Source organism: Scaptodrosophila lebanonensis, unplaced genomic scaffold, assembly GCF_003285725.1.
Source record: "Scaptodrosophila lebanonensis strain 11010-0011.00,11010-0021.00 unplaced genomic scaffold, SlebRS2 tig00000024-arrow-pilon, whole genome shotgun sequence".
NCBI classification, from domain to species: domain Eukaryota; kingdom Metazoa; phylum Arthropoda; class Insecta; order Diptera; family Drosophilidae; genus Scaptodrosophila; species Scaptodrosophila lebanonensis.
The window spans coordinates 18,061,098-18,076,296 of record NW_022060538.1 but is presented as its reverse complement, the minus strand read 5'-3'; the positions used below and the strand labels follow the sequence as shown (position 1 = coordinate 18,076,296).

General features: G+C 38.4%; 3 protein-coding genes across 3 annotated transcripts; all 3 read left to right on the top strand.

The window, feature by feature from the left end:
- Positions 1-2,360: 2,360 nt before the first annotated feature.
- On the top strand, positions 2,361-4,286 carry LOC115620469 (lysosomal acid glucosylceramidase). Its single transcript, XM_030513700.1, has 4 exons — positions 2,361-2,412; positions 2,471-3,519; positions 3,571-3,913; positions 3,966-4,286. Exons 1-4 carry the CDS (start codon positions 2,361-2,363, stop codon positions 4,229-4,231), a joined length of 1,710 nt encoding a protein of 569 aa, XP_030369560.1. The 3' UTR covers positions 4,232-4,286.
- A 1,060-nt stretch (positions 4,287-5,346) lies between these two features.
- Positions 5,347-8,823, top strand: LOC115621249 (lysosomal acid glucosylceramidase). The gene is made up of 9 exons (XM_030514842.1): positions 5,347-5,474; positions 5,547-5,683; positions 5,761-5,920; positions 6,823-6,970; positions 7,079-7,399; positions 7,461-7,590; positions 7,649-7,762; positions 7,832-8,340; positions 8,630-8,823. The coding sequence occupies exons 1-9, from the start codon at positions 5,399-5,401 to the stop codon at positions 8,727-8,729; spliced, it is 1,695 nt and encodes a 564-aa protein (XP_030370702.1). The 5' UTR covers positions 5,347-5,398; the 3' UTR covers positions 8,730-8,823.
- Positions 8,824-13,063: 4,240 nt separating this feature from the next.
- LOC115621053 (alpha-tocopherol transfer protein-like) lies at positions 13,064-15,089 on the top strand. The gene is made up of 3 exons (XM_030514573.1): positions 13,064-13,683; positions 13,750-14,122; positions 14,835-15,089. Exons 1-3 carry the CDS (start codon positions 13,391-13,393, stop codon positions 15,087-15,089), a joined length of 921 nt encoding a protein of 306 aa, XP_030370433.1. The 5' UTR covers positions 13,064-13,390.
- Positions 15,090-15,199: the final 110 nt, after the last annotated feature.

The following is a 15,199-nucleotide window of genomic DNA, read 5'->3' as shown; positions in this document are numbered from 1 at the left end:
CTAAAATAGGTGAAGCAAGACAAAGCCGGCAAGCAGTCGCTTAGAGCGCCATTTTTTCTACGGCCATGGCACTGTCAAGATAAGCGCCACTATGGATTTTTTGCTGGCTGCTGCCACATTTTCCATCTCATTGAGTTTTTGCAGTTTAAATTTAGCCACGCAATGGTCGCTGCGCTGCCGCTGTCGCTGCCGACGTCGCCGTTGACGTCGACACCGTCGCGTCGCAAGCATACATTTGACTGATTGTGTCAAATTGTTGCTGAAATTGATTTTAATAGCTCATTTATGCAGGCAGCCAGAGCGAGAAGGCAGTTGCTAGAGCAAGCCAGAGATCGGCCATAGGGTGCTTGACACTTGCAGCCGTGGTGTGCTCCAATTTTTAACACTCGCCAATATATGCTTTCCATATTACTGCAAAACGTGGGTTTTTTGTAAATCGTAACCTAATCTATGCCAATTCGTTGAATACTTTTGTATTAGAGCGATAAGTTAATACAAGTATATGTATAAAAGTTTGTTTATAAAAAGCCACAGCTGCGACCATTTGATTGTGCGACCATTACTGTTCAGATGTTATGTCAAGTCAATTATAATCAATAATTGCCTTTGCCACACAATTGAATGTGCGAAAAGTCAAAATGAGCTGCTAATTTACTCTATAGTATAGTATGTGATATTTGTAAAGTCGCTTACTCTCAAGTTTTTTCTAAAACGTCACTAAAACATTTCAATATAGTTGTACACTCGAACGATGTAATCGACTGAGTGGTCCACTGATTGCAACTCTTTGGAACCTTTCCAAAGATGTTTCTGCTCTATAAAGCTACTTAAATCATATGGTTTTATATCCCACCTTCTTCTAATAAACATATACATAGATATATTGTATAACTTGTAATATTAATAATAATTTCTTTTCCCACATTGAAACAGAAAATCGAACAAGCCAAGTTTATAGCTTTATATTGTTTATTATATAGTAAAAAGTTTCCACATTTTATTTAATAAAACACTTCATGTATCTCAAGTTTAATTTAGTAGCATACCCGTCTTTATTTATTTGTTGTGCGAAAGAAGCCCAATAAACAAACAAAATAATTTGAAAAATTTGCATGCAGTTTGGCGCGCTGAAGGCACAGTTATGGTTTCGGCTAATATGTTTTTATCGGGCTTCGGAAATAATTTTTTCTCGATGGGAATATTGTTATAAAAATGTACAAATGTACTTAAAGAGATGTAAAGAATTTTATCAACAAAAAATAAGAAAATATGCAAAGAAATCATTATAATGATTTGCAAAAGGGATGAAGGAAAATATCGCCATAAATAACGCAGAAATTGTTGATGTCAATCAATGATGTACAATCGACTAAAAGCTGTAGAAAAGTATTACAATTATTATCTAAAATTATCGTATTTCAAGGTTATATTATTGCTACCTTAAAACAAGGTGGACTTTTTTTTAATTTTTGTAATGTAAGAAATGTTTTCAGAAAATTTTTAAATACACATTTAAAGGAGAAATTCGTGGTTTAACTAAATTTATCTTTACAAGTTATCGGACTTAGCATATAAATCCGTCAATAATAAGACGGAAAATAAGCTGAGGCCCACTCTAGTATACCCTTCCACCGTTATTTTTTAATTATTTAGCTTTATATAGTAAAATATAATATTTTATTCTGTAATTTAAATATGATTGTTTTATTAAAATGCGCTATTTACCTTAATTTTCAATGTTTGTATTTACAATGATATATTATTCGAAAAACATGAAGAAATCTAGAAAGAACCAAAACCAGTACGGTCAGTTTAATTAATCTACGGTCAGACATACAAATCATTTAGTTTATATTTCAGTACAGAATTGTGGGTTTTATTAAAATATTATTCAATGCAAATTCGATAAAAAAATTAGTGCAAATTGTTTGCCTGTCTGACCATGCTTTTAAATGCAACGCATTTAGCGAATGATTCATTGGATTGAACTTCATTATACCAAAAGGAAAAAAAGATTATTTTAACATCCTTGTTTTTTGTTATTTTAAAAGTTTCACCTCTTCAATCTTCAATTGTGAAGGCACTAATATTGAAATAAATAAAAAAAATAATTCCATTAATAAATCTACATATGGGTTATGAGAAATATAGTATAGTTTCAGCATAATTTATTTTTTTATAATTCTTCAGTTTCGTTCTAAGATTGTGAATCAGCAAAGCTACACAGCATTTTGCCTTGAGCTTCTCAAGTGGCCAGTTAAGATTGTTGTGTCCAAATGCCACCAAGTTCTTGTTTAGCTCCCATCGGGCAAACGCTTCTTCAGTCTTCTATTAGCATTTGGAACGAACGGTAGAGAGAAATGTGCCAACGGAGCTTTCTGTTCCTCGGCATACTGCTGATAGCCGTAATCGGTAAGCTAACTATCATATACCGGCAATATAATTATTTATAAAATGACCCGCCCTTTAGGCAGCCAAGCAGAAACAGTGCCCTGCAAGTTACGCAACGTGGATAATGGAAAGGTGTGCGTTTGTTCTGAGGATCATTGTGATTATCTCGAGAATCCCACGCTTGAAGATGTGAATGAGTTTGCGATAGTTTCTAGTTCGAAGCAAGGACTACGATTCGCTACGCTAGGCGGAGAGTTTCAGAAGGACGAGAAATACACTGTGGCCGACTATGAGGAAAGTGAGGCTACTAAGAGCAATCTGACTGAAGAGGTATCCAAATTCGATGTCATTGCGTTGCTGGTGGAGAAGGCTACGGCTTTTTTGGAGCTAGCGGAAGATAGTCAGAAGAATTCACGTGCCAGCAGCATCACACGCTCAGTGACTCTGAGCGTAGATCGCAGCAAGCAGCATCAGAAAATTGTGGGCTTCGGGGGCAGCTTCACGGGAGCTGTTTCCTATCTGACCGACCAGTACCCACAGAAACTGCAAGATCATCTCTATGAGTCGTTTTATGCTGCCGATGGCTTGGGTTTTAATTTAATGCGCATCAGCATTGGAGGCTGCGACTTCGATTTGGGACCCTGGGCCTACAACGAACAACCCGAAGGTGACGCCACGCTGAGTGCAATGGAAGAGCTGGACGACCGGGATGTCCTTAGGGTGGCGCAAATCAAACGTCTCATCGAGGTATCTGGCATTGAGAACTTGCGTATAAAGGCCGCGGCTTGGAGTGCACCTCCTTGGATGAAAACGAACAACAGGTGGACCGGCTTTGGGCGATTAAAGCGCGAATACTATCAGGCCTGGGCGGATTATCATATTAAGTGGCTGGAGCTAATGGAGAAGAATGGTCTGCCCATTTGGGCTATCTCAACGGGCAACGAGCCACTCAACGGCATCTTCTTCATGTACTTTGTGCGCTTCATGAGCATGGGCTGGACACCCCAGAAACAGGCGGTATGGCTAGATGAGCATTTGGGACCAACGTTACGCAGCTCCAAGTTTAAGGATATTGTGCTCTTTGGCAACGATGATCAGCGCTGGAGCTTCCCTCATTGGTTCAAAATGGTAAGTTAATAAAATTGAAGTAGTTCAAATAATTACTGACCACCCTTACAGATGAATCATACACGCCCGCACTCGATTGACTATCTGGATGGATTATCAGTGCATTGGTATTGGGACGAAATTTTTGGCCCCAGTCTTATGGACGAAACCAACGACTACCTGCCCGATAAGATTCGTATTGTATCTGAGTCATGTATTGGCGATAAGCCTTGGCAAAAGTCAGCTCCACTTCTGGGAAGCTGGGAGCGAGGTGAAAAATATGCTCGTTCCTTCCTACAGAACTTGCAACATGGCTTGCATGGCTGGATCGATTGGAATATCATACTCGATGAGATTGGCGGCCCCAACTATGTGGATAATACTGTGGATGCACCCGTCATAGCCAATACAACAAGTAATAATGATAATACTCTGATTCCTTTCAATCACTAATCATTGTTTTGCAGCTTTTGAAGAGTTCTACAAACAGCCCATGTTCTATGCCATGGGTCACTTCTCCAAGTTTGTGCCCGAGGGTTCCGTACGCATTGACGCCATAGCCAGCAATGTTAATCTGAATACTGTGGCCTTTGAGAGACCAGACGGTCAAATCGCGGCCGTGCTCTTCAATAGTGGACGCGCCGATCTGGACATTACGGTCGTCGACAGTGTACGTGGTACGCTGATAATCAATGTGCCCCCCAAGTCCATTCACACACTACTTTATAGTTAGATACTTAGTATTGTATTTGCGATTTTTACAAAATAAAGGAAGAAACTTGAGGTAATTATTTAATGACTGATATTGATTCGTCTAATAAAAATAATAGCATCTTTCATAAAAAAATATCTCTCTCAAAAAATAAATACATTTAATTATTGTTTGCTGTTTCAATATCTTAAAAAAGTAAATATTTGAAACACGATCTACAAGTAGAGATACATAATTGAATTTTTTTATAACTTTAATTTTTATTTACGTAGAGATAGTAGAAGAATCTATCTATAATACGAACACATTCAATCGAAATATTTTCAAAATGTTAAAACTAACAGGTTTATTCTGATTTCTTAACCTAAATTCTAGAAGAATCTATCTATAATACGAACACATTCAATCGAAATATTTGCAAAATGTTAAGACTAACAGCTTACATTCTGATTTCTTAGCCTAGATTCTAGAAGAATCTATCTACAATATAAAATATTATTCAATCGAAATATTTTCAAAATGTTAAAACTAACAGGTTCATTCAGACTTCGGAATGGGAACCATGAGCGAACGTAGAAGAGTCCAGGGCATAACCTGGACCTAAGTGAGTTAGGCAAGATAGCAGTTTCAAAACTACACAATTTCCCCGAAAGTTATAAAAAATACAAAGGAATTTCGTTTGTGGAAATTATCAAAAATATTTAAAAGAATGCACTCGACCTTCGATGTTCGATTGTATTTACTTATTTGCTTTTCAAATGAACAGAATTATGATTATTATACCAAAAATGATCATTTTTTTTTTAGGATGACTTTTAATTAGTTTTATAGGGTTAAATATTTCATGACTCAAGCAATGTGTGGGTTATTTAACTGTCGTTTGCATAACTTTCCATTCGTTTTGCTTTCCCAATCCGTGCGCCGACTTCCAAGTGGACAATCAGCGAGCGATCGCAGCGTCGCGTCGATTGCTTTATCAAATCAACAGCTGACCGGCAAGCCGACTCCAATATCAATAGGTTAAATAGCAAGCAAAACAAAATTGAAAACACAACAGAGGTGCAGAGAGCACGCAAAATAAATCTCTGAGCTCGCACGCAACCATAAATCTCAGAGCTCAGTTGTGGGCGCGCATTCGGAGCGCACGTTACGAGCCGCGCTCTATTTCGGTTGAACTCGGAGGTGGGAATGCACGCAAAAATGAAAGCGAACTTGCAGCTCTGCCTGCTGCTGCTCATATCAGTTTTTTGCTCACCATCATGTGGTAAGTACATCATCATCGTATCGACAAGGTTGCGGAGGTGAAATTTTTCGCACTCCCCTCTACCTCTATCAGCTGCTGAGACGTTGCCCTGTCGCCTGCGCGAGACGAGCCACGGCAGTGTGTGTGTGTGTACGAGCAGCTATTGTGACTATGTGGAAATGCCTTTGCTTAACAATGGACAGCAAATTGTGGTGATTAGCTCCAGCCAGGTGAGCTATTTTCATATAACCAAGGAAGAATACAAACACGTATTCTATGTGGTTAAACAATGTTTTTGTTTGCTTAGAATGGATTGCGATTCAAGAGCACAGACGCGAGCTTTGATGGACAGGATAAATTTGTAATAGAGGACGAACGAAGCACCGCCAAGAGTTTCATTGCAGAGGCTATTATAGTGGAACAAAACAGGGCCTGGCTGCAATTGGCCACCAGGCCAGCCTTGTTAGGTGAGTAGCGGGGCATTACACCAAGGACTACGAGCTTAGTCACGACTGGAATTGGTTTTGTGGTTCCAGACTAAGAGGAATCCACAAGAAAGCATGTACTCGTAGAGTTGTAGAGTTTATCTTTGAAAAGCTAAAAATATTAAGAATATAATTTTGAATAACTATTAGCAGCCATGGTTTTGAACCAGAATATGTAAAATTAACGTTTCAATGCGAAATTGAAGATCTGAAATCGTTTTGCTAGACTACTTTCAAGAGATTGGTAGAAACAATTTCATGCACTTAAATTTCTTAACAAATACATAATTTTTTAAAGGATTTGACTTAATTTTAAATACAATTTCTAACTTTAAATCAAAACATAAGTAAACCTAATAATAACACAAGTTCTCGCAACAAATAAGCTTACACATCGAATATAAAGAAACGAAATTCAACTACAAAATGCACACAAACCATATAAAGCCTTATTATAAAATTTAGGACTGATCGATGAAAAAATCACTCTTACTAAGATCAAGTATTTGTTAATAAAAAATAAGTTTTGTATTGTGTATCATTTCAAAGAAGTTCTATCAATAAGGGTTCACACGATCGGTGCGGAAATAGAGTACCAAAATAGTACCAAAATCTTTGTTGTTAATATGCATAGATGCTTAAGATATCTATTGGGTTTTATAAGTTTTAAATATTGGTTCTAAAATATAACTATTCAGAAAAGGCCTTGAACGCAAGTGGCTGCAGTTTCCGAGCTTTTACTGTACATGTTATTGTTTACACTGATTTAATTTACGCAGTAACAAATCGTTTTGAATAAAGCATGGAATACTTCTATGCTGATCAACTTATAATTCTTCCATATACTAATCCTTCTTATAAATATGTTTTTGATTCTCCCACAGCCTTAAATGGCAGTGTTAAGACGGTCAAAATCTCGGTTGATCGGAGTAAACATTATCAGGAGATATCTAACTTCGGTGGAGCCTTAACCGGCAGCGTTTCGCACATTCTGAAGCAACTACCCACCGATCTGCAAGATCATATTTACAAGTAAGACATACTCGTACAAGTATATTATACAATTGAAATCTGCTTTCTGTTCCTCCTGTGCTTGAATAAATGATGCCAGTAACTCCTATTGATGTCCGCCAATTCTAGGTCCTACTTTCATTCTCAGGGCATCGGCTATAATACTGTACGCACGTCCATTGGTGGCTGTGACTTTGATCTTGAGCCCTGGGCCTACAACGAGCAGCCGCAGAACGATGCACAATTAAGCAACTTCAGCTCATTAGACGCCAGAGATTTACTCAAAGTAGAGCAACTGCAGCGCTTAAAGACAGTGGCTAGTCTGCCTGCTTTGAAAATAATGGCCGCCGCTTGGAGTGCGCCGCCTTGGATGAAGACCAATGGACGCTGGACAGGCTTTGGGCAGCTGAAGCTCCAATATTATGACACATGGGCGCAATATCATTTGAAGTGAGTGAAAACGAGCTATGAGCTATTTATATAAAATGTTCACTTTGCATCTGAATGGCAGATTTCTTGATCTAATGGAAGCTAATGGCATGCCGATTTGGGCCATATCCACTGGCAATGAGCCATTAAACGGCATCATTGGCTTCTTCTTTGTGCATTTTATGAGCATGGGGTGGACGCCACGACAACAGGTAGGGAATACAACTAAAATGGAGAGCAGGGGAGCAATGTATGGCTTATTTCTGGCAGGCTATTTGGCTAGGCGAGCATTTGGGACCAACTATAAGGAATTCGGCACACTCTCAAGTTAAGATCTTTGGCAATGATGATCAGCGTTACACATATCCGGGCTGGTTTCGTAAGGTAAACGAGAGATAGTAGTATAGAAAATGCACAACATTAAGGACATGATATTTATATTTATTTGAACAGATGCGCCGCTCACGCAGGAACTCTGTGGATTACTTAGATGGTCTGGCAGTGCACTGGTATTGGGATGATATCTTCGGACCAGAGCTCATCGATGAGATACACAACGAAATGCCCAACAAATTGCTGCTCAACACAGAGTCGTGTTTGGGCGATAAGCCATGGCAGACCCATGGTCCAGAGCTGGGTTCCTGGGAGCGTGGTGAGCATTACATGCGCGCCTATCTTCAGGACCTGCAGCACAACTTCAATGGCTGGCTAGATTGGAATCTGGTGTTGGACGAACAGGGCGGACCGAACTATTCGCACAATTATGTGGATTCGCCCATTATTGTGAACACGACCAATCGCGCCGAGTTCTACAAGCAACCGATGTTCTATGCCATCGGCCATTTTTCCAAATTCTTGCCAGAGAAGTCGAAGCGTATCGAGACGAGCGTTTCGGGCTCCGAACTAACTGCTGTGGGCTTCGAGCGACCAGACGGCAATATTGCTGTGATTTTATACAACGGGTAAGTGCCACGCGCTGCACTCTCAAGTGTGTCTCTATTTCCTATTAAGAGACCGACCTCATTGCACATATCCTGCTTAAATATCGAAGCGCTATTTTTGTCACCGCCGGCGTTCCTGTCATCCGAGTGCCGGTGCCGCTTAAGTGCCTCGCTTTAATTGCTCTGTGTACGTTGCTGGGAACTCAAGTGCAGCCGTCGCCTAAAATGTTGCATTAATGTCGTTTCGTTTTTATGAATGTATCTGCGCGTCTCAAGCGGCAACAACTAATAGCCATTTACTCTCTTGCAGCGAGAACGCGCCCCTGGACGTGCACTTCCAAGATACTCGACGTGGCGAGCTCACAATGCGCATTCCCCCGCGCTCCTGGCACACCGTGCTCTACACATAACTGACTACATTTTATATTTATTTTGTAAATTTGAGCCACAATTTTATTTTAAAATCTGTAGATGATAAATAATCAACTAAAATTTACTTCTAAATGAATTCTTTTTTATTGAAGTTCTGCATCCGTTCGACCAAGGCTTCTTTTTGACAGATACAAGACCGACTACGACAGATCTCTATATTATATATCATATTGTAGTTGATGTAATTAATAAAATTGTTGTTGGAAGGCAGAGTAAAGTCGCATCTCAAGGAAACCAGAACTTCCCAGAATTGTGGCAACATAAGTTTATTTTATTCAAAAGCACCTTCGAACACCTTCCGGATCAATACAACATTCTGCACAATCAAAAAGCACATGGAAAGATTATTTTAGTCCGTCAGCTGGCATGTCCTTAAGCATCGTGGTACGAGCCTTTTAAATGTCTTCCACGCGTTGAAGGTGCTACATGATATCCTTTCTTGGGCAAATACAATTTTCTGTTAAAATAAAGCATATTCAAAATATCGAAATATATGATGGTTTAGACGAGTGGATTCCCGATAAATATTTTTTTGCGAATCGCAGAAGCAAATATATAATGTCTTCACATGTGACTACTGCAAACAACTTTTTGAGGTTGCGACTCATATGGGGGCTTGTCTCCATACTTTGATGCTTGATTTTCGAATTATATTGAAAGCCGAATCTTTCATTTTCAGTCACAAGAATATACAAAAAGTTATGCTCTTATTTGTCACTTCTAAATGTTGTCTTTGGAATGTTAATTCTGTGAAATTTTTTATCATTTCATTCTGTGTACTTGGGGATGCATCTTGTAGCATCAGGGCAGATGAAAAAGAATTCCTACATCATGTTTCTTGTTATTTGGAATACTATCTTCCAACTTATTTCGTCGCTCTGCTTGAGTTGAGCTCCTGCTTGGTCCAACCAACGTGAAATATGTGCCCTGTAAAGAAATTTCTCTACTCACCATTATGATTAAATTTAAAAGTAAAACATTTCAATATTTTATGAGATATAAAATGAAGTGTCTTCAAATCAAAAGCCTCGCTACATAATAATTTTAATGCATTGATTAATAAAATTAGGCACAGTTCTTCACATAATACTTCCTTATACGCTTGTGAAATGAACGATTACATAAAAAACTCTACTCTAGCTTATATCTGAAATCTATTTCAAATTGTAATTCTATTCATTTTTTATGCAGCCTAACTAAGTAGTATCTAGTGCATCGTCTTCATCAATTAAGTCAATTAATTGCAGCTTCCCATGATGCAACCAATCTGAGTCACTCCCTTAGTCAATGGTCAGCCAGCTGCTGCACGCTCTCGACCCCATGGAGCAATTAAATCCGATATAATGTACATGGACGACGACAAAACGGATGCACATAAATTCCCTTTTGAAATCGTTCGCTGTCTGCAACAGGATACAGCGCTTAGGGCTCGGGGGATTTGTGTGCTAACGGAAATTTGTCTAAGCAATTCAATTTGGCGTAACGTTTGTATCTGTTGGATGCACGCGCATGTTTACAATGAAATATAATTTGGCGTTCAGTGCATCGTCCATGCTGTGCCAGAGCTCGATGCGTCTTCATCTGGGTGGACGGACGGCGAGTACAAACGACATTCTGGATCAAGTTGAGTGACAACTGGCAGTCAAGCGGCAACAACGACCAAACATTCTAGATACATACGAGTAGATGTTTTCTTTAGTTCCTCTTTTTTATATTTTTCTTGAGGTTGTTTTTTGAAATATGCGCTATAAATATGATTGTCAATTGGGCGCAAGCAAATGCATTTGCTTCTAGCCGCACATTGTGCGCAAAATGGGGCGTTTTATGTAAATCTATAAATTTAAACATGAAACGCTCATAATATTAAATATTGTGCTGGCATGTGGCTGCGACTTTTTCGGATATGTATGTGTGAGGGTACGGTTAAAACGTGGTATAATGTATATGAGCTCTTTAAATGCAAAAATAATATAAGGAAATACATTCGTACGAGTATATGTTAGGTTTAGCAAAGTTTAGGATTTTTACTTTTTCCACACAAGCACTCTAGTTGTGCATTTCTATTGTCGACTTTATTAATCCGTAATGCATATAGTATATACTTAGTATAATTAAAAGACGCTACAACTTTTTGAAATATACTTAGTTATAACTTAAGCAAAAAACTGAATTAATTTTAAATATATGAACGTCAGTGTATAGACTAAGAATATTAACTTAATAAACGTTTTCTCCTAAGCAACTATTTGTGAGTATTAGAAATGTTTGTAATCAATAGTAGCGCCTCTGGCTTTAGCAATACAAAACAATTTTTTTTTCATAATTAGCTCATTCAGCAATTATTGCTTTCTTCAGCTCTTCAGTGTCATTGGATCTTATTTACACAAATCCGTCTCAAGAGAATGCTTCACATATTCTTCATCAGATGTAATTCCTCATGGTTAGGATACAGACATCACTACCTTCGTAAGCACAAGCGTTTCCTGTTCATCAATTTATGGCACCTTTGCTTTTGGAAAAGTAAAGAGGTTCCTTTCAAAGACCTCTTCAATAAAATATAGAGAACCATCGGGCTTAATTTAATTTTAAGCCTGAACTTATATTTTCAAAGTGTCTTATAATGTTGAAACCTACTTTATAAACCATGTATAGTACATACATATATACTCGTGCATGTTTATAAGATTAACGATTTATTTAGTTTTCCACTCTCCTGTTTTTATTGAAATTAATCGATAAATAAAACAAGAAGACTTAAATTTAATTTATCCCAAAACCGTCTATTTGGTTAGATTTAAAATTTTGAGCTTTTTTAGGCTTAGGCGGTTTTATTGAAATGCAGCATTTTGTTATTATATTGTTGTCGAACAATGAAAAAAATAACTACAGTGCTTCATACAGAGCCCAATTGAATACCTCCTCTTGTCTGAAACTTCTAAAACAATAACCCATCATCAAGTGGACTGGATTTTAATTGAGGTATTTTTTCTTAATCTAAGCCAAAGCCGCAAATAAACAATTAAAGGGTTAACCAACAGTAACATAGGATAGATGAACAGTAACATAAGCCGGACTGAAATTTAAAACAAATGCTGAAATTCTACCTATTAAAATGTAAAATTGAAACCAATTATTACAGATCAGTATCAAATTGAACCCCAGAAATTGCAAGTCTTTAAACTTGTACATGCGCCGTATAGGAAATTTTACTCATATTTTCTATAAAAAAAAACGTCGGTCCCTACTCCCTTAAGCCGCAAATAAACAATTAAATGGTTAACCAACAGTAACATAAGCCGGACTGAAATTTAAAACAAATCCTGAAATATTACAGATTAAAATATTATTATTATAAATCCGTAAAAATTTTTAATATTAAATTACAAATCTTTAAGCTTGTATGTACATGTGTCATATTGAAAATTTTACGCATATTTTCTAAAAATGTCCCTCAAAAATTATCCATCAGTTGTTTCTTTTCCAAAATATCGTTCAGTATTCAAAGCTGAAAGCGAATCAGTATCCTTATTTTCACACAAGAGTAGGCATTAAAGCAGTTCCCTGAGTATTTCTCCTATGATATCATTATACTATGTTTTCACTTTATAGAGCCGAAGAACATGTGAATGAGAAGTCATCTGTAAGTCTGGGAATATCTGTTGAATTACATCGAAATGTACTTATCAGCAATGAGCGTGTCAATTACACAGAACACCCTTTCAGCTCTCAGTTCATTTTTTATATTGTATTTGTTTTAAAGACCTACCACCAGCAATATCGGGAGCTAAACTGTGGGTATAGGGGAGTGGCGTGAAGGCGGCAAAGCGTTGTGTTTTTGTAGTGCATGCAGTTAATGAGGCTCATTATTAATATGGCAGCGATATGTTTGTGTCAAGAGCAATGAACAGAACCCGATGTAAGGGAATTTACACGCGCTGGCCTGTCAACAAGATCAAAGCATATTACCATAATGTGTTATGAGTTATTGGTGGAGATGAGAGGCGAAGTTGCTCGGCTTCCTGAAACAGAACCGAAACAGAACAGTCGGAGCCACAGACCCAGCAACGACTCAACATCGTCGTGTGGTTGTCAGCAGCTGACAGCGCCATGTCACAGCAATTTGCTGGCTGACGGAATCGAGTGAAGGTGGCCTCAAGGAACAACACCAGCCCAGCACCTACAGATGTCAGCACTTGAGGCTGTAATGTACATTGACAGGCCGACGCAGTGCGACACTTACGAGTAAATTGAATGCTCACCAAGGGGCTGCCCCTCTATTTAGCAACGAATTTATTTCAAACATAAACCAGCGATCACATTTCACAAATCGGCATCTGACTCTGACTATAACTATATCTATGACTGTGAGTGTGACTGTGTCTGAGAGTGGCACTTAAGTGGCCGGATGTGCATTGCTATCATTATCCACAGAAAAACAGAAAAACGAAATGGGCCAATTCTGCAGGACCCCACCCTCCTTTATTCAGTCATGTAATGTATGGGTTTGTGTTTTCCCAGCACAACTCGCATGCGTCTGATAAGATTAGATTAAAGCTGTGCATAGGCAAATAAACCGAATGCGTGGCGCGTTTTTCTTTTGGCCAAATGTCAAACGCCACCTAACCGTAGTAGCGCCAGCATGCGACGTCCTCTGTCACCCACACTGGCCAAGCTGGCCGAGCAGGAGCTGAACGAGACGCCCGATCGCATCCAACAGGACCTGATTATATTACGCGTTTGGATTAAGCAGCAGCCACACCTGCGAGCACGCACCGAGGACGATTTCCTCATTGCCTTCCTGCGACGTTGCCGCTACAGCTTGGAGGAGACCAAACGACGTCTCGACCGCTACTTCACTTACTACAATTTTTTCCCCGAAGTAATGAGCAATCGTTGTGTCACTCAGCGCCTGCAGGACATCAATCGACTGGGGTATGTGAGCAACTACCATGGGCTAGTATTACCATATTACCAATAAAATCTTACAATTTCCTACAGGGTCTGTCTGTTTCCGGACATGCCCAAGTGTGATAATCGCAGTGCGATTTTTATCGCTCGCTTTGGTCAATTCGATCCCAATCAGTATATGCTTCGCGAAATCTATCATTTCGCATCCATGGCCATGGAAATTGTTGCACTGGAGAATGATTACGCATCGGTAGCGGGCATTTGCGAAATTATCGATTTAGAAGGTGTGAGTTCGGATAAAATTCGTCGCTTTGACAAGACTTTCTTTCGCAAGTGGTGGAATTGGCTCTATCACTGCAGTCCCTTGAAGGTTAAGGAGGTCTACATTATCAACATGCCCAAGGATATACAGAGCACCATTATGTTCCTCTACAATGTGCTGAGCCTGCAAGTGGACTATCCAGTAAGTAAAAGCTACAGTGTCGATATGATTTCAAAGTTTTCTTTTGTTTAATGACAACTAAATTAAGATCAAGAATAAAACCCAACCAAAACATTTAAGTTCTGAATAAAAATTTATAATTTAGGAAAATTTGATATATGTTGTAAGATTGAACTTTTGAAAATACTGGTTCCAAAAAGGAATGCTTAGAATGCTTTGAAATACAGGAAATGGATGATAATTCATATTATTAGTTTCAGTTCCATTTCGGTTCAAGCTCAAATCCGTTTCTGTTTCATTTCTGTTGCATTTCTATTCCATCCCTGTTATATATTTGTTTTATATCCGATTCATTATGTTCATTTTCAGTTACCTTTTCAATTCATTTTGATTTTATTTATATTTGATATCTGTTTTCATTTCCCCTATTTATTAATTTTCACTTTCGTTTCACTTTCGTTTCATTTATATATATTCGCTATATTTATTACTCCATATTTGAGAATTTCTATGCTTGATGTTCCTTTCTGATTCCAAATGTGAATTCTTATATTCTGCTTCATTTTATTTCAATTTATTTTCTTTCATATTTTATCTTTTTACTTTTCTGTTCCGTTTTGGCTCTATTTTTATTTGATTCGTTCCATGGAATCCCATTTTATTTAAAAAATTTGGTTTCTAAGCATACTTACCCTTTTTTAACATCAAAGTTAACTTTTCACAATCCTTACAGATACGCGTGCTCAAGAACCCCGAGGAATTGCACGAGCATATAGGGCGCGACTGTCTGCCGGAAGAGTATGGCGGAACCAATGGCCATATGGGCGAGTGCATTGCTTACATGGAAGACTTACTAAATATCTATAGACGCTACTTTGAAATGGACTGCAACTATGGGACCATTGAGGAGCTGCGATCTGGCGAGATTGCTATGTACGAGGCTGAATTCGGAGCTAGTGGTTCGTTTCGCCGTTTGAATTGGGATTGAGTTCACCCATCACCAACCTATTGATAAGTGTTCTGTCTGCTCTAGTCGATCAATTAAATATGCGTATGCATAGATAACATATTTTCCTCTACTTATCATTTTCAATGTCG

What these genes read in the sequence shown, in the direction of transcription:
- LOC115621053 (XM_030514573.1), top strand. Translation starts at nt 13,391, where the DNA reads ATGCGACGTCCTCTGTCACCCACACTGGCCAAGCTGGCCGAGCAGGAG. An exon ending in CAGGACATCAATCGACTGGG is followed by an intron (nt 13,684 to 13,749) that starts GTATGTGAGCAA and finishes AATTTCCTACAG; the next exon opens with GGTCTGTCTGTTTCCGGACA. An exon ending in GCCTGCAAGTGGACTATCCA is followed by an intron (nt 14,123 to 14,834) that starts GTAAGTAAAAGC and finishes CAATCCTTACAG; the next exon opens with ATACGCGTGCTCAAGAACCC.
- LOC115621249 (XM_030514842.1), top strand. Translation starts at nt 5,399, where the DNA reads ATGCACGCAAAAATGAAAGCGAACTTGCAGCTCTGCCTGCTGCTGCTC. An exon ending in CTGCAAGATCATATTTACAA is followed by an intron (nt 6,971 to 7,078) that starts GTAAGACATACT and finishes CGCCAATTCTAG; the next exon opens with GTCCTACTTTCATTCTCAGG. An exon ending in GGTGGACGCCACGACAACAG is followed by an intron (nt 7,591 to 7,648) that starts GTAGGGAATACA and finishes TATTTCTGGCAG; the next exon opens with GCTATTTGGCTAGGCGAGCA.
- LOC115620469 (XM_030513700.1), top strand. Translation starts at nt 2,361, where the DNA reads ATGTGCCAACGGAGCTTTCTGTTCCTCGGCATACTGCTGATAGCCGTA. An exon ending in ACTGCTGATAGCCGTAATCG is followed by an intron (nt 2,413 to 2,470) that starts GTAAGCTAACTA and finishes CCCGCCCTTTAG; the next exon opens with GCAGCCAAGCAGAAACAGTG. An exon ending in TCCCTCATTGGTTCAAAATG is followed by an intron (nt 3,520 to 3,570) that starts GTAAGTTAATAA and finishes CCACCCTTACAG; the next exon opens with ATGAATCATACACGCCCGCA.